This window comes from Leptosomus discolor, chromosome 1 (genome assembly GCF_034619465.1).
Source record: "Leptosomus discolor isolate bLepDis1 chromosome 1, bLepDis1.hap2, whole genome shotgun sequence".
In the NCBI taxonomy this organism is placed as follows: domain Eukaryota; kingdom Metazoa; phylum Chordata; class Aves; order Leptosomiformes; family Leptosomidae; genus Leptosomus; species Leptosomus discolor.
This window is the reverse complement of record NC_141391.1, coordinates 82,277,561-82,296,111: the sequence shown is the minus strand read 5'-3', so window position 1 is coordinate 82,296,111 and position 18,551 is coordinate 82,277,561. Positions and strand designations below refer to the sequence as shown.

Sequence of the window (18,551 nt, the reverse complement as noted above, 5' to 3'; positions counted from 1 at the left end):
CTTGTTCCTAGCTCTACTAACACCACTAAACCATGTCCCTAAGTACATCGACCCATCTCTTAAACACCTCCAGGGATGGTGACTCCACCACCTCCCTGAGCAGCCTGTTCCAACACCTGACAACCCTTTCAGTAAAGAAATTCTTCCTAATATCCAGCCTGAACCTCCCCTGGTGCAGCTTAAGGCCATTTCCCCTTGTTCTATCGCTTGTTACTAGGGAGAACAGACCAACTCCCACCTCACTACAACCTCCTTTCAGGTAGCTGTAGAGAGTGATAAGGTCTCCCCTCAGCCTCCTCTTCTCCAGGCTGAACAGCCCCAGGTCCCTCAGCTGCTCCTCATATGAGACATGCTCCAAATCCTTTAGTAGCTTGGTAGCCCATCTCTGTACCCTCTCCAGCATCTCAATGTCCTTCTTGTAGAGAGGGGCACAAAACTGGATAAAACTGGACAGCTATTTTTATTTTTGAGTGAACTGTATCACCTGAGCTTAATGCATATAACCTTGCATGACTATGGATGCCCAGTCTGTGTCTGTGGCTCCCCAGTATAGTTCAAAAGCAATCCAGGAAAGGATTAAAGTAGTCAACATTTTTCAGTTACTTTTCATGGAAATACAAAAATGGAGTGTGTTTTTATTCAAAATAGCTCTGCCGTATCTCCTGGAAGCTATTCTGCAGGGGTTTTTTTATACCCCAGGTTCTTTTTAATGAACCATAAGGGGCTTTTTCCTGGTGCAGTGCCATCCCTGGAGGTGAAGGAAGGAGTCTGCCGCAGGAACCCCTGCCCATGAGGGGAAAGGTAACCAAGCACGCAAGGCGCTTGAATTGCAGCTCCCATGAGGCACACCAGAGCATTTTGGACAGGAAACTTCTTTCATAGTTGTGAAGTTTTTTGAACTTGACCAAGCCATCATTTTTTTTTCCACAGAAAACGTATTTTTTAAGACAAAACTCTGATCTTTTTCCACTGAAAAAAAAGAGATTTTAGGTCAATTCTGTTCCTGAAGTTATTTTTGACAGTCCCATGAGGCTTTTGTGGCCAGCATTGGTCATTGGTGTAACAAGAAATCATCCAGAGGAATTCTCAGCTGCCTGCTAATTCGGTTTTCCTAATCCTGCGCCCCTCCAGAGTGAGAGTAAGGTCCTTGGAATTTTGCATAATTAAGAAACAAATTACAGGTCCCATAGAGCTTATCGGTGAACGATGACGTTACAGTATCAGAATCACTTAACCAGTTTCTCAATGAGAGTTTAGTCCAAGCTCAGTTTAAAGTTTTAAGATGAATGTTTTTGAGTGTGATGAGAAGAAATGAATCCAAAGCATACAACAAAAGTACTTAATTTTCTTCCATTTTGTTGCTGATAGGGTATATTTTGTATAACCTCTCCATAAACTGTCAACATTTTGTATTGTAATATTCCGTCCTGAATAGCATATTTTTAAATGTAAAGCTGTGCATTTCTGAAAAAAGAGTTTGAAATGGGGAAAAATAGTTCTCCAGACATACTGGTAGCTAATAGAAATTATATAAAAGTAAGATCACCTACATGTAGACAGTTTACCCCAAAGGACCCCACTAGCTACTGAATATCCTGAGGAGCCCTGGTTCAAATCAGAACTCAACAAGTATTGCTGGACTCAGTTGCTGAGAAGGAAACCCTTGCTGTTGATGTATAGTTCCAACAAATAGTTCCAATATAGTTCCATATTTTTTTATCCAAGGTAAAGGAAACTAACGTCTGGAGCCTCCAAACACAAGAAGGACATGGACCTGTTGGAGGGAGTCCAGAGGAAGGTCATAAAGATGATCAAGGGGCTGGAGCACCTTCCCTATGAGGACAGGCTGAGGGAGCTGGGGTTGTTCAGCCTGGAGGAGAGAAGGCTCCAGGGAGACCTTATAGTGGCCTTCCAGTACCTGAAAGGGGCCTATAAGAAGGCAGGAGAGGGACTGTTCACAAGGGTTTGAAGCGATAGGATGAGGGGTAATGGTTTTAAGCTAGGAAAGAGTAGATTTAGGTTGGTTGGACATCAGAAAAAAGTTCTTTAACATGAGGGTGGTGGATCACTGGGACAGGCTACCCAGAGAGGTGGCGGAAGCCCCATCCCTGGAGACATTCAAGGTGAGGCTTGAAGGGGCTCTGAGCAACCTGACCTGGTTAGAGATGTCCCTGCTCATTGTAGGGGGATTGAACTAGATGGCCTTTAGAGATACCTTCCAACCCAATAGATTCTGTGATTCTATGATTCTAACCTTGTCTGAAGCTCATAAATACAAGGGGGACAGGCTAGTTGGATTCTTCACAGCCACTCTATTTTGTGTTTCTGCAGGCCACCAAAAAAGATTGGTGATTTTTAGATTCCTTGCTTGCAGGGCGGCTGCTTTGCAGAGCCTGGAAATGGCAGTTCCTTCATCACATGGTTCAAGTGAGTTAATGAAGGCGCATGTCCCCATTTCCAGTTACATAAATAGCAGAGTTTTGCTCATTAGAGGAAACTCGAAGAAGAATAATGGCACAAGGGGTATATGGGCTGAAGAAACTTAGTTTCGAAAGGAAGAGTGCAAGAACTACAGATGTACAGCATAATTATGAGATGACTAGCAGGACAATGATCTCTGGCTACAGCATTTTGACAGAGAGAGATAAATCTTACTTCAGTGCCCTGGGTTTGTGTTGGGATGTAAGCACAATCGGTGACAGTACTTTTCTGAGAAGGTTATTCAGCTCTCTTTGCAGCTAAGATAGTTTTTATTCCTTGGAAATCTTGTGTGGTATGATGCTTGGTATGCAACACACTGCCTGTCCTTAGCACCGCTCAGCCCTGGGTAGTGAAGTGGAAAGAGACTGGAAACGGAGGTGAGGAACTACATGGTTTGAGGATTTGATGTCTGAACTAAGAGGCACTGAAAATGCTGGAGCCTGTGCATTGATTTCCCTGGGCTTTGGATGAGGCTCCAGAATTGGCAGGGACATATGATGTCTGTGTTTGGTGCTACCAGGCAGGCACTGGTGGCCAAGATGTTGAGTCAGGAAGGGCTGCGTGCATTTCTGAGCTGTGAGCGCAGGCTCTTGTACTTCGGCAGGTAGGAGGCCTACCTTGATTTAGAGGTGCACAAAGCATCTGGGTGCATATATGAAAAAAAAAAAATACTAACATCATCTCCCTTGCCATTACCATGAACTCTAGCCTGTGGTTTTTCCTGTTCTGTGGGCAATCTGATGAAGCGCTAAGTCGTGCCAGCCGAGAAACAAAGTTGTCACTCTGAATGATGACTTGGTGAAATGCCACGTAGGGCAGAGCTGCCATCAAAATCATTGGTGATTCACTGTTTGTTTTTCACAAATTTCCTACGCTCCCTGCCCACGCACTATAGATGACAGCATTGTGTATGCGGACTGTGAACATGACAGACGTTATTTATGAAGCAGCGCCTTTATCAAGGACTTTTTTTCCCTAGCAAACTGTGTAAAATGCTCAGTCTGTGTGTTGCTGTTGTCAAAACCATGTTATAAATATAGCTGGCCTGCCTGCTTGAGTAGAAAGTTTTCAAAGGTGTTTTAAAAAAGCTCCGAACTAATGGTGTGAGAAGGTCAGGCAGAAACCGCCAAGTGCTCCTCGCTTGTGCGCCAAGGAGCCGTGGCAGCTGCATCCCGCACACTTGCAGCTACTCCTGATAGGGAGAGTTTGGGCAATTACAGTTGATTTTGGGCTTGCACAGCCATTGGGGAGAGGGATTTTTTGAGGGAAGACCTTCCCCTTCCTCACCACACCTTGCACCGTCTTGGGACAACCTCTCTGGAGTAAGAAGCAGGAAACCCGGTCATGACTTGTCTGTGTGACTGGGCTTTCTCATGGGCTGGGCTCTCGGCTTGTTTTGAAGCGGAGAAGTGAAAACATTACATTTTCCCCTTCAAGTTTCATGACATCTGGCAGCAAAAGGTGTCGTGGGAGTCGCAGCTACTCCAGCTGGGCTCTCTCTCAGACACTCAGTGCACAGCCTCAGGTCAACAACGTTGTTCTTACCTTATTCTTACTCTGCGAAATGGCGCAGTTGGATCCAGGTCCTTAATTCAAATCTAGTTTGATCAAGTACTAAAGGACACTAAAGACTCAAGAGAACTTAGTTAGGGGTAAGGAAACCAAATCATCTTGTACATGGTGGGGTAGAGATAAGCACGATGGAGAAAATGTGCTGAATGTGGTGCTCACAGTGACATCAGGTTTAATTTTTTCATGCTTTAGCTAAGTTTGAAGAAAAGAGAACAGCTTTGATTCAGTGGGAGAAAAACCTGGCACAACCGACCACTTACCAGGCTCTGGAGATCCATCAGCAAACTAAGAGCGCTCAAATACTGTTTATTTTCAGACCAGTTTCATGACCATGCCTGTTTTCGTAGTTGGACCGAGAAGAACGAAACTATGGAATAAAAGAAGTGGCAGTAACATTTTGAAACCAAACTGCATAATTAGGCAGATTCGTGTTTGAGTGGCTTTGTCAGGTGTCTTGCTTTGAAGTCTGTGGTGACATGTTTATCCTTTTCTGTATGCGCTGTGCAGGAAGGGCATATAACCCAGGCAGTTGTGAGCAAAATATGCTGAGGGTAAAGGGTTTTTGAAAGCTGATGGCATGACAACTGCAGCTGCATAGATTCAGTTTGGCAAGTGATAGGTTCTGTAAACGTCAGGTTTTATGGCCATGACTGTGTTATTGTTGCATTTTTAAATTTGGGTTAGCTGCGTAGAAGAAAGTAGAGACCAAGAGCTGTTCATCTTCTGGCTCGGTCCATGAGGAGCTTGTAACTCTAGCAATTGTTTCTGTTTTTCATAACAGTGGGAACTTTATGGGCTATTTTTCCCTTTCTCTGTCCAAAGTAAATGTGCTGCTTGAAAACAAAGAAAGAAGTCACAGACTGTCTGGCAGACACATGGTTTGAACTTGGGGTGCCTCAGGTTGGAGGGGCAGTTTACAAAATGTACCTTTCTCCTGAAAATGGATGTTGCAGCACATTGGTTTTGTTTGTGTGGATTCATTTTACATTTCTGGCTTTGCAATGACCCGTTTTTAACAAGCCTCCGTGTTAATAGACAATGGTGAGCATCAAGGTCCTTTTCAGTGGTCTTTCCATGTATGTACAGTGATGCATCAATCTCACCTCTAGCTATGTATCCATTCAGAGCAGTTTGTATAGTTCCAATGTACCTGAGGTGGTTTCTTACAAAATGTTTAAACTCTTTTTTGGTATTTAACTTAATGGCAAATCGGCAGATTCCTGTGTGCAAACAGGATATTTTTGATATGATATGTTGAAGTAGTGCTTCTTAATAAGCTGAAGTACTGTTCGTTGCCGTGCGTTGCAAGAAGACAGCACACACTGTTTCAATACGTAGAAGACAGAGGAAAAGTGATTACATATGTGGGAAGTAGTGATAATGCTAGTGAGTACTCACAATATTTTCCCTAATTATTAGACTTTCTGTGTTTTCTGAACTTTTCCATAGATAACTGTCTTTGCAGGGTCTTCAGGAGAGCGACAGTCATCAACACAGCTGCTGATGTGGGTGGAATTAAATGTCCCAGATCTTAGAAAAGGCCAAAACAAAGCAAGAAACACAGTCCCAGTAAATTGGAGTAGATTGGTAGAGCCCTGTAATTCACTTCTCCCAGGCTGCCTGATATTAGTGTGTAGGACAGGGTGATGTTTACATGCGTGAACATAGTGTGAGTGATAAAACCAAAATGGAAGTGTAGGGTGATTATGTGGCAAATGAAGTAAAAACTCCTAATCCCGAAAAGCTAATTGCTTACTTTCTGCATGTTTGAAATGTGCCTGTGCCTGTCCCTGCCTCCTAGATCTGTACTCTGTGTCACAAACACGTGCAACGCTGCTGGCTGGTGTTGTGAACTCATGGCGCAAAGAGAGCTTCCTTAAACAAGAAAGCGGCTCCTGCAACACCTTCATTTTAGCCCGGGTTGGGAAAGAGAGAACGTGCATGAGGGAGCACACATGGTCACAGTGTGGAGTGAGTGGGTGGTCGCTGTTGGAAGTGTCCAAGTCAGCTCTGAGAGTGGTCATTCATGTAATGAGTTTGCCGGTTGTTCTGGAGGGGGCTGACAATCTTTGCCAAGGTTCAATATAGTAGTGGGGCTAGATGTTAGAGTAGTCAGTAGCCTCCTGCTTAGGACATTTGTCTGAGGTGGGGTAAAGCCTGGTTCAAGCTCTTGCCTTGAGCCAGGTGGTACAGACCTCTTCCTGAGCCTTCTGTGTCTTAGCTGAGAAACTGAGAGCTCTCATTCTGCTCCCAAATGTAAATATTTGGAGATGTCTTGCATTTTGTTCCTATCAACTAAATCACACCCACCCCGACTCCCCCTCCAAAAGAAGAAAAAAAACGTGAAAGTGCTTTCCAACCAGACCTGGTATGTGGCAGTCAGAATGGCTGTTTTCCACATGTGCAACAGATAACATTTTCCTTAGACCCAAACCCCTTTCTGTAAGTAATATCAGTTTATAGAAAATACTGGTTTGAACCACTCAAAACAATAAGAATAGTGATTTGTATTGAATTAAAGGCTTTACTATTAGTAAAATCCCAGTTAGAGTCATGGAATTAATTATTTTATTTCATTTCATGAAGAGATTCTGACAGTATACTCAGCTCAGGTAATGTGAACTACATGTGTCTTAAAAGCTCGAAATTTAGGAGCTAAACTAAAGTACTGAGATGTATATCTTTAGCCTTGTATACGATACTCAAGCTCATACAATTTTTGTGTGCTTGGAAATTACGGTGTATGCCCTTTGACATGCATTCTGTCTTTCAAATAGTAGATCATTTACTTCTCTCTAAAATGTTGCAATTTTTTCTTTTATACTGAACATAGTAGAAATAGATACCACTCCTAACTGTTCAAAGCATTGGCTGCAGTCACATTAATACGTATTATTGGATACAGGAATGCTTAACTTCTGTTCTGTGCTAGCAGAGATCCTTATCGTTTCACAGGGGCACTCTGTACTACTTAAGGACCAGTAAAGTTACGAATAGGACATATGATTATATTTGTTTAATCCAAATTGTTTAAATGCATTTCATGTATTGTTTTGGCCTTATTTTTATGTGCTTAACATTAATCTCATTAGGCGTAGGAGAAAGAGCACTGTTTCATATTCAAAATCTTATTGGAAGTCTTTACATTCAGTAAGAGCATACCATGAATGGATGGTATCCATGCCATGAATGGATACTGCAACCTGCAGTATCAAGCAAAGGTTGTCTTTGAAACAGAGCCCGCCTTCTCCATGACTTGGGGCACAGGAAAACTTAGAGAGGACATGAGAGGACATGCCATTCTTCGGTGTATCACAGACTGTGGTTCCTTGTTCAGCTTCACGAGCAGTGAACATAGAGGGCTGTTGGGAGCCTGTTTGTGTTGGTCGCAGAAGCTGGAGCAGGGTCTATTTAAGGCAGCTTTGCCACTAAAAATAACATTCGTGCAGCTATTGTATTTGATTTTGGGTCAGCTGCCATTAGCTTACAGAGTTCACTTTATTCCTGCTGAAGCAGGAAACTGTTTTAACACTTGAGAAAAACGTAGCACCAACCTCTCAAAATATACAGTATATGAACTACTAAAAGGGATAAGAATTCTCCTGTTAATCAATCCAGGCTATCCCAGATGTCTTGTGTTGAGATTGATGAAACCTCTGGCTTTTGTAAAGTAGCCCGTTACTGTGGTCTCAGATCGTTTAATTACTTCAGTTGGGTTTGTTACTGCATGCACTCTCAACCTGCAAGCAAAATCCAGAGTATTGCAATATGGCTTAATTCTCTTTTACTAACAAAAATACACGAAAACCTGTTCACTTGAAGACTGACAAAATTTCAATGGTAATTTTGCAGTTGCATCTAGGCTTTTTAAGGTGTTCTATCTCCATTTTGGCACCTCCAAAAAAGGACTTTGCCCCTTCCGGCTCTAATTGTGGTGCTTCTGGATAAATTCCTCCAAAAATACTGATACGTGCTGAAGTAAGAAGTTCAGAAAATCTGAACATGGATTTTGATGCATTTTAATGGAGCTTTCTAATTTCTGGAGGCTGGTTTTCTGTGTGTGTAAAGAAGTTCAATACAGAGTGGGTATGTTAGGGACAACTATTTTGCTAGGCAATACCTTTGTACATCATTCATGTTTATTAATGTCAGAAAAGGAATGAAATACATCTCCATTACACATCAGAATTTTTTAAGAGAATGCTTTTTAAATATTCTAAACATGAAATAGTATCCTAAGGCATTTGGAAAACTTGGAGAGGTTGATTGTAGAAGAACAGGAAATATTTTTCACTTTATTTTAGCAATTTTAATACTGCTGTGAAAGCATGCTCATTCTTCCGCTCCCTGTTTGCCCTTAAACTAAAGTTAGAAGGACTTTTTTTTCCCTCTGATAAATGGAAATCACCGTTGTAATATTCCAAAATGCATATCTTTACCTGGGCGTGGTAAAGATACATGTCGTCTTGCTAGATGAAGTATTTCTGTTGTGGGTGTGAGTTCTGCCTCCCCCCCTGTGGGGAATACTGACTTTCCAGAGTCCCACAGGGACTGTCTTGCAGTACCAATCCCAAGTGCACGGATTTCCAGCCTTGGGAATGAGACAGGATGCTAGCTGGGAGTGAGGAAGTGTCTGTCTTTGTCAATGCCGTGGTTATGTTAGTTGCCGTTAAGTAGTTTTGATAACTAAACCACTGGTTTTTTAAATTGTGATCTTTTTTGCAAAACTAAAAGCTTTTTCTGTACATACGTTGTTTAATATACATAAGTACAGTACAGCATGAGATAAGGCAACTTTAGTGCAAGGCTCTGAACCGTAACACAGGATCATCTGGACTGTACTTACTCTCTTCCTAGCAGAGACATTATATTAATAATTTTGCCACTGACGTCAAGGGGAACAGGATGTCACCCTAGATAACAACCTTAATGAAGTCAATGTTTCTTAATGAAGATTAATTGTTGGGGGCCCCATACTTTGTGCATCCGTGTTCAGATACCTTCCTCTGAATGCTTCGATGTCAGGCAGCGAGTCTTGTGCTTCTTTGTATTTAGTATTTAGATGCCAGTTCGTTAATCTGAAAGACTCATCTTCTTTTGGGGTACTAGCAGTCCCTTGGGAGCAGCTGTGTGATGCCTGCTGTATTTGGAGATGCCAGAGCATTCTAGGTTGCAGTAGTTTGTGATGCCAGCTGGAAACCAGTGCGCTGCCTGATGAGCTGTGCTGGCTATGGAGGAGCATCTACGAATACGGTGGCAGAGAGATTTGGGCCATAATCACACTCATACCATCCAGTTGTTTCCTAACTCTTCATTAATTGTAAGGTGGTTATCTAGGATGGCATTAGTAAAGGACAGGCCATGCGATCCTTAACTGCATGTAATGCTAAAGTGGATATTTAACGTAGTTTATTTCCTCCTTCTCCTTAATTCTCATCCTGTCCAGGAACAGCATTCTGTACAATGATTTCATATGGTATATAGCCGTACTGGAGTGACTGGCTTTCACTTCAGAACTAGTTCTGGTTCATACTAACAGCAACACCAGGGAAGTGAGAAAGACAGGGTTTACCTGTAACAACAGTCAAATCATGAGAGTTTATGCCTGAGGAGTCTGGAAATAATTTTAGAGGGACATGAAATAAATGACCAAGGTAAGTGAAAGGTTTGTAAAGTGGCAATGATGCGGTTTCATGAAGCTTAAAGAATTAATTAAGCAAACAGGGTTAAGACATTGTGATGCTGTATTTTCTGTGTTATTTGCAATATAATCTTTTTGTGTGCAAAAATACTGAATTCTTTTATGGTGGAGACCCGTCTATATGCAAGGACATAGCTAAGTGTTCCTAGGGTAGGAGAAAAACAAGTAAACAGAATTGGTTTTGATCTTGGTGGTTTCAAATGGATTTGAGCAAAAGACTAATGAAAAGTAGGCAGCTAATCTGATAATGGCATTTGCCTAAATGAGTACAGACTAAAGTCATTAACAATAACAATAATGCAGTAAGATAAAAATTGTTTTCTCCATCTTGCACTAAAATTTGTGTTATCTAAAACTGCCATGTGTGAGGATTCTTATTTCCCACCCTGTGCATGATCCACATAACTCACTAAGGCTTAAAACTCCACAGAGATCAACAGAGGTCGATCGTCGCTCCTAGATTTGCACCTACATTTGGGATTCCTTGCAGTAGTTGTCAACCAGTTTCTGTGTTGTACAAAGGACAGAAGAGAATGAGACTTCACTAAAAGACGCCTGAAAGGCTGTGTGGTGCAGGCTCAGGAGAAAGAGGTCAGGTACACAAGAATAGCCTACACATGCTTAAGAGTAGTTTAAGCACATAGTGTTACTTAAGTCAGGATGTACCACTTAATGTTTTTTTTGGAGCCGCTGAACATCCAACCCATTAAAAAAAAAACAACTTGAAAGAATATTAGTAAAACGTCAGTCTGCATCTTATTAAAAACATGCTTATGACTGTGGACAAGAAATATGGGAATAGTGGACAGATACTTCAAAAGCACAAGATCCAGTTAATCAGTCATGTCCTTTGCTGAGTCATCTGCCTCTGGTATTTTAGTTACTTAACCCAGTAAGTGAACTGCTCGGTTGAGTGGCGGAAAGATGTTAGATGTTAGTGGGAGGGCCAGGGTGAAAATGCAGCTGAAGCTGGAGACTTGTGACGGAAAAGAAGTGACTGGTTGGTAGAAGAAACCAGAGAAGGCTTTTAGTCTGGTTTAAGGTTTCATAAAGGTCAGTTATGAAAGCTTCCTTGGGGTTAGCAGTTTGTGTCCTATCAGGCTGATCACTTTATCCCAGAACAATATTTTTGTGTGCAATCTTTGTTTTTTTTAATTCTTAGTGATGAAGGAGCCATTTGCAGGTCATATTCTGATGTACAGTCCAAATAATAGAGAAGAAGCTGTGTATGTATGTCTGAGTACGTATGCAGGGCATGAACTTCAAAAACCAAGTCACTCTGACTTGGTACTTAAAGATCTTCTGCTCCTCTTAAGCTTCTGCAAGGAGCTATGCCAGGCTGGTGTTGAAGTAGGCTGATGAAATGTTCCTCCTCATATGGAGAGAGAAATATGAAATGTTTTCCTTGTCTGTCCTAACCTTTCCTTCCTTTGGTTGCCCCACAGAGTGGAGAGTAACTTTAGGCAGATGTGACTGATGTAGTTGCACCAGCACCCGTTCTTCAAGGGACCTTGACTTTTTTGGACCTCTCCCAAGTCTGGTTGATTTTGAAGTAATTTACAGGCTATATGTAAAATTGTACAGTGCTTTAGAAAGAAGATTAGGCTTTTAATTTACCTTGTGTCATGCAAAGCATAGGAGTCTTTGATTAGATTAAATTATCAGTTATTGTATTTTGGCTCATAGAAGACAGTGATATTTATTTGCCAAATAAAACAGACTTTCTTGAGCCTCTCACTTCTTTAGCAGACTGGGAGATTCCACTGGCCTCCTAACACATGATTTTCCAAAAATATTATAGTTAATTAGTCATGTGTTCCATTAGCATAGTAAAAACCTATGTTAATGTGACCTAGCAGAGATTTTATCAAACTGGTCAAGTGTAAAAGAGGAATGTCTTCTTTAGTGCACAGCAGCTGGACAGAGTGATTCCACATTCTTTATCACTGCTCAGCGACCTGTCTGGGGTAGAAGGTGCAGAGCTTGCATCCCACCGTTTTTAGCTAGACAGGGCCAACCCAATGAACGCCAGGGCCGTACTGGGAGATTGCAGACTGCCAGAATAAAAAACCTGGTTGGAAGGAGCAGCCCTCATAATCTTACTGGATGCTTTCTTCTTTCCCTTGGTTTTAAACCCTTGACCTCCTATAAAAAAATTAGATGGGGGGGCTGCTCCCATATTAAGGTGAAATTAGTCTGGGTATGATTCCTGAGCCAGTGCTGAGTTGGCTCCTCTGCTCGTACAAAGCAGCACAGCTCTGTGCAAAGAGGCTTACTGGGGTCTCCAAAGCAGAATATTAATGCAGGGCTGTACCACAGCTAGCAAGCCCTGTCTGTCCGAGTTCAACTGGTTTGTCAGGGCTAGTGTTTGAGCTGGGCATTGCAGTGGTACAGCTCACTGCTTGAAGTTACAGAGCTAACTTGGAGATAAGGCAGAGGATGCAGAGTTACCTCCAGAGTTAGATTTGCCCTTAGTAATTGTTATCCGAAAAAGAGCAATAAATTTACTTGTTCATGCAAAATTCAGTTAAGGAGTATTTATTTTACTTTTGGTAATTCCTAAAAGCCCCATGCACCCCTTCATTTTTGTGCTCTGTGGGAAAGAGGACATGTCCTAAAAACTTCAGTCTTCAATGTTCTGTTACTTCAGCATTTTCTAATGGGTATCCTTTTTGCTTCTCATTCCTGTTTCAAAACTTAATTATCTCAGAAGTTTTTTATGGTGGATATATCAGTGATACTTTCATTTATGAAAATGCTCATCTCTGAGAAATACGTAAAATAAAATCCCCCTAAGCTCTACCATAAAGACCCGTGTTTCTCTCTGTGTACCGTTTTGACTGTAGAACATTTTGCACATTGTACGTTCATGAAGACTGAAGTGCATACTTCTGTACTTGTAAAGTCTTTTCTGCATTATCAGGGTTGGAAAGGAATTGGTTTCTTAGCTTACGTTGTCTGGTTGTGGATTCTGTTCTCAATCACTTTTATCTATAAATGACAACAGCTTTTTAAAAAATGTAAATGTTTACTTGCAGTTTTGCAAATAAGGTTTATGTGACTCTTGCTGCTTTGGTTTTGCTTGAGTTAAGCTGGTCAGCTCAGCTTGTGTCACCGTGCAGACCTTTAGTTTGAGATTACTAAATCTAGCTAATCACCAGTAAGGCACTAGAAGAGCAAGGAGAGATGAAGAGGCAAAAAATGAAGCAACAAATTCCAGTAGTCAAATACTGGCCTAGCAGAGAAGTTTGTATATGTGGCCCATGTGTATAGAAACATAAAGATAGTAAGCATAGTACATGCATTGAGTGTACAGATGTGCAGTTGTTTGCATGGAGGCAACAGCTTTATCTATTGTGATTGCCTAATGACTTACAAAAAATACTATGAAAAAAACCTTCCTTGATGAATTCAAACATACTTCATGTATCATAAGAAACTGTGTTTAATGTGTAGTTCCTTTGATCGGTATTGCTAAATGGTGCTGCATATTTGTGAGTGACTTTTGTCTCATGTATAGGTGAATGCACACATGCAGTCATAGGTATGCATATGTAGGTACGTGTATGTGTGTGTATACACAGATGTATGTGTGCACATATATATACATATACATATATAGGCAAAATATATGAAAATGTGCACAAGGATGTTTACACACAGTAAGATGCATAACTAGGTCAAATTTTACCGATTGTCGTAATAAGGAGCTTCAGCCAATGTCTTTTAAAGTCAATCCTTTGACTGCAGATGTGTGTGCAGAACAGATTAACTGTTAAGTGAATGGTGAAAATATGAGCACGCAATGAAGGTGTTGAGATTTAAACTGAAAATGGGCACTTAAAATGAGAGTGAAGTTTGTTAATTGTAAGTCTGCCATGTTGTGATGAAGGGCAGGTTGGTGGATTTGTCTTTACAGCTCAGCTGATGTACATCAGAGTTTTTCCATTATCTACAGCTGCAGCAGGTTATACCTACTGACAAGCTTGATGTTAATTTTTTAACATGGTTAGAATGAAAAACAAATTCTTCTTTCTCTCCCTGTAGTGCTAAAATGTGCTCTCTGATGATGCTTTGATGAATTCTGGAATTCTTGCTTGAAGTTAATTGTCAGCCTTTAAGCATGTCTGTGTGCTTGCACTTCTCTTTGACTGGTGATTACTTCTCTCACCCAAGCTAAATACTAGCTAAGAGAATAGCTTTTTGTGTATGTTATCACAGGTGGGAGACAGAAGAGCTAAAGCTTTTTATTTGCTTTCCAAGCATAATTGGTACCTTACAGAGATGTAGCATATCTCACGTTGTTTTCCTGTATAAATTTGAACACATACATTGTTATTATAGCTTTTCAAAAACATGAAAGAGCTTGTCCTTTAGTCTTGGTCTAAACACAATATCATCATAAGGAGGGGATGGGATGTGTCAGAAAAGAGAAAGCGCTCTGCCTGTGTACTCTCTGAACAGCCTGGTGGAGTGGGATTAGCAAGTCGGAGGAGGTAAGATGCGTGTTGTCCACAGAGCTGTGGAGGTCTGCATGTCTGACTGACTGTGCAGGGAAAGTGATGAAGTCATTACCGAGTTCTGTACAAAGAAAGCAAACTGGGAAAAGCAGACAAGGGCTTTTTTTCCCTGCTTTGTGCTTTTGGTTACTGGAATCCAAATGTTTTTGCAACAATACTTGGTTAAATGGTTTCAGATAGAACTGACTTTTTGTTTTGCATGTCTGTACTCCTTTTAAGGAATGCTGCTCTGAGGAAAACAAAGATATTTGAAAGGTTAGAGATGTCCAAGAAAATGGCCTTTTAGAAAAGAGGACCTGTGTTTTTTTTCCTAGCAGTGAAAGAAATGGTTCTGTTTATTAAACTGTGCATAGCATATAATGCTTCATATTTTTCCATTTGATTTCCTGTAGGGTGATTTCACTTGGAACAGCATGTCAGGGCGCAGTGTTCGGCTGAAGTCAGTTCCCGTTCAAAGCCTCTCGGAGCTGGAGCGTGCTCGGCTGCAGGAAGTGGCTTTTTATCAGTTGCAGCAGGACTGTGACCTGGGCTGTCAGATCACTATCCCCAAAGGTAAGGGCTTGATAAACCATCTCTGTTTAGATTGCTAAGCCACTGGCTTCATATCACAGCAATAAAAGGGAGAAAACACAAGTTTGTTTATTCCACAGACATTACCTTCTGTTTCATTTTTGCTTAGACATAGTAACTACGTAAAAATGACTAGTAAAGTTGTTTGTCTGCTGTGTCCAATACGGGCCACCTGGGGTGGGATCATCTGATCAGGGACAGATGTCTACCAGGTAGATAATCTAAATCAGACTTATTCATGCTAGGATATCTTGATACTCAGTTGAGAGAAAAAGGCTTTTCTTATACTTCCTGATGTCCAAAAGTGCGTATCTGTGTAGGTCAGATAGATGGATTCATAGAAGTGGCTTTCTCACTCTGTATTGTGTTGGCTCTGGAGGAAGCCAAATACCACTAGTTCAGACAGACAGTGAAGACATCTGCATCAATAAGGTGAATCCTACCCAGGTTTTCCTAAAGACAGTGGTGCTTATTTCCTAGAAAACAAGTTAATTTTCACCATAAAATACTGAACTCCTAAGAACAGGAGATTAATTGAAAAGGAGAAGCTCAGCTATCAGAATCCCGATGCAGGATATGTGCACGTAGTAGACCTGTACTTAGGTTACTGTGGCAGGGATCTAAACCTCACCAAAACTAATGCAGAAGTTTCTATTGTTCCCTGTAGGCTGGAGGTCAAGCCTAGTGAAGGCAGCAATTGCGCAGTCATCTGCAAATCTGGCTTACCTGTTGTTTCTTCCCAGATGTTGTGTAATTATTTAAGGAATAACAAGAGACCACTGAATTCGCACTTTTGGCTATGAGCGGAGGTACTGTGTCGTAGCACGTACACAGTGATGCTGCAGGACCAGGTTTTTAATGAGTCAAAGTTAAGCAGAAAAAAGTTGTCCAGTCTATGAAAATAATGGTGTGGAAAAGAACAAACATGAAAGACATCAGCTTGCATATTCATTAACTTTTTAGGATTGCAGAAAACTCCTGTCAAAAACACTGAAGTCCAACTTACTCATTATAGCAGGGCATCAGATTGTAGTGAGATGGATACGATAAATTTCTTCACACCCCACCACAGCTCCCCTGGTCCCTCAAAAAATGTTCCATCAATGTGAAAACAATTTTACAGGATGTTCATAGGAGCAACTGGATCATTAAGGGCGCTGCAGTATTTTACTGGCAGTTCCAGTGGGAGACGAATATACTTATGTGGAGGTAATGCCATGCAAGACAATAGAGTGTACATATTCACAGAATCGTAGCATGGTTTGGGTTGGAAGGGACCTTTAGAGACCATCTAGCCCAACCCCCCTGCAGTGAGCAGGGACATCTTCCACTAGATTGGGTTGCTCAGAGCCCTGTCCAGCCTGACCTTGAATGTTACCACCTCTCTGGGCAGCCTGTTCCAGTTTTTCACCACCCTCACTGTAAAAAATTTCTTCCTTATATCGAGTCTAAATCAGCCCTCTTTTAGTTTAAAACCATTGCCCCTTGTCCTATTGCAACAGGCCCTACTAAAAAGTTTGTCCCCATCTTTCTTCTAAGCCCCTCTTAGGCATTGAAAGGCCGCTATAAAGTCTCCCCGGAGCCTTCTCTCCTCCAGGCTGAACAACCCCAACTCTCCCAGCCCGTCCTCACAGGGGAGGTGCTCCAGCCCCCTGATCATTCCATGGCCCTCCTCTGGACTTCCTCCAACAGGTCTGTGTCTTCCTTGTGCTGGAGGCCCCAGAGCTGAACAGCACTGCAGGTGAGGTCTCACCAGAGCAGATAGAGCTGGAGAATCACCTCCCTCAACCTGCTGGCCGCGCTGCTTTTGATGCAGCCCAGGATGCCATTGGCTCTCTGGGCTGTGAGCGCACGTTGTTGGCTCCTATTCACTTTTTCATCCTCCAGTACCCTCAAGTCCTTTTCTGCAGGGCTGCTCTCAATCCCTTCATCCCCCAGCCTGTATTGATATGGGGCTTGCCCCAGCCCAGGTGCAGGACCTTGCACTTGTCCTTGTTCAACGTCATGAGTTTCACACAGGCCCACCTCTCAAGCTCGTCCAGGTCCCTCTGGATGGCTTCCCGTCCCTTAGGTGCATCAAGCACACTGCTCAGCTTGGTGTCGTCGGGAAACCTGCTGAGCATGGGCTCCATCCCACCGTCTAGGGCAACCGATGAAGATCTTAAACAGTACTGGTCCCAATACGGGACACATCATCACTGGTGTTCATCTGGACATGGAGCCACGTTCAGAAACTTCGAGCTTTGGAGAATGAATACTGGTTTTCTGTTCTTATTGCTGTTTCCTGCTGTCATTGCCATAAAAGGCCAACATCTGGGAAAGCCAGGGTCTCTTCGCAGTCAACCCACCCTTCCTCTGCAAGATCTTTTGGAGTCATAGGCAACTTGGCACAGTGCTGCCATGGCTTGCAGGCTAGGAACTGTTGAATCTTTCAGGTTTGGATCACACACAAGAATAGTTTTTATTTTCACAGCATGTAAATACATGGGTAAATATAGAATGTGTAATTGATTTTAGATATATTGAGTCTGAAAAGTGTCATTTTAAGCGTTAAAACCAAATAAGAATAATATAAATTCTGGTGAAGCAACTTAAAGAGCACTTCACTAAGTCAGTAACCCAGGCTCCTGTTTAATCTCTGCTGCTGGCCCTGTCATTTTTTGTATCTTTTGTTTCATTTGGATGAGAAATAAATTAGCTGTTCAGTTCTGATCAGAGGCAAATATTTCACATCTTCATACTTGCTCTGAATTACCAGATCATAATTTTTTCTGTGTTCTAAGGTATGCAGGGTGAATGAATAGCCAGTGCAATTGTTTTAAAATGTTGTATTACCATCTGTTGAAAGAAGTGACGGTAATAGCTAGAGTTAAGGTACATTTAGTATTAACTGTCCATCCTTTTTCTGACTGGCACCGATTTTTGTGTATCGGGATTTACTTTAGCAGGGGGATTTGACTAGATGATCTCCAGAGGTCCCTTCCAACCCCTTCCATTCTGTGATTCTGTGATGTGTAAATAATAATCATTCTGTCTCTCCATCATGCTGCCATCATGCCACATCTGTGCTGACACTTTGGTAAGAGAATAAGAATCTACTATATTCTTAAACTGGTACAGGCTGGTTTAGGCCCTTTGCAGAGATTCTCCGAAGTCCTCCTCATGTTCCCAGCACTCTTGAATAGTGTGGAGTGAAAATGTATGGTAAGAGGGTACAGGTAGCCATCCTGTTGTTTCGCTAACAGCACAGGACTGTGTAAATGGAGAGTTTCAAGTTTTAGCAGTGTGAAACTGGCTTAGGCACTTTGGGCATGCAGGAATACAAATAAAATAAAACTTCATCACAGCAATTTGTCCTCAAGTTAAAAACAGATTGAAGGCTATTAAACATTTTCTGTGAAAAGAAAAAAAAAATGAAAAGAAAAGACAAAATGACGTGTAGAACTAGTGCTGTCTGTCTGAGAGAGCTGGAGGAGCTCTCTGGGTCTGGAGAGATCCAGGCATAGAAAGATGTGCTCTACAACTCTCTTCTACTTCAGAGAATGCCACGTGAAACTATTCAGGAACAGAGGTTACTGGAACAATCTGTGGATTAGAAAATACAGAAAACTGTTTTAAAAGTTGGGATTCGTGTTCTTTGACTGTTCTTTAGAACTTGTGCGTGAATGACATTAGAACATGCTCGTGCCTGCTGGGCATTTGCTTCC

At 41.8% G+C, this 18,551-nt stretch overlaps 1 protein-coding gene across 1 annotated transcript in view; it reads left to right on the top strand.

Moving 5' to 3' along the window:
* ARHGAP6 (Rho GTPase activating protein 6) overlaps positions 1–18,551 on the top strand; it is a 339,292-nt gene that overhangs the window by 261,850 nt on the left and 58,891 nt on the right. The window contains exon 2 of the mRNA XM_086460885.1: positions 14,667–14,826. Coding sequence (XP_086317011.1) covers positions 14,667–14,826 — 160 coding nt within the window. The remainder of the gene's footprint in view (positions 1–14,666; positions 14,827–18,551) is intronic.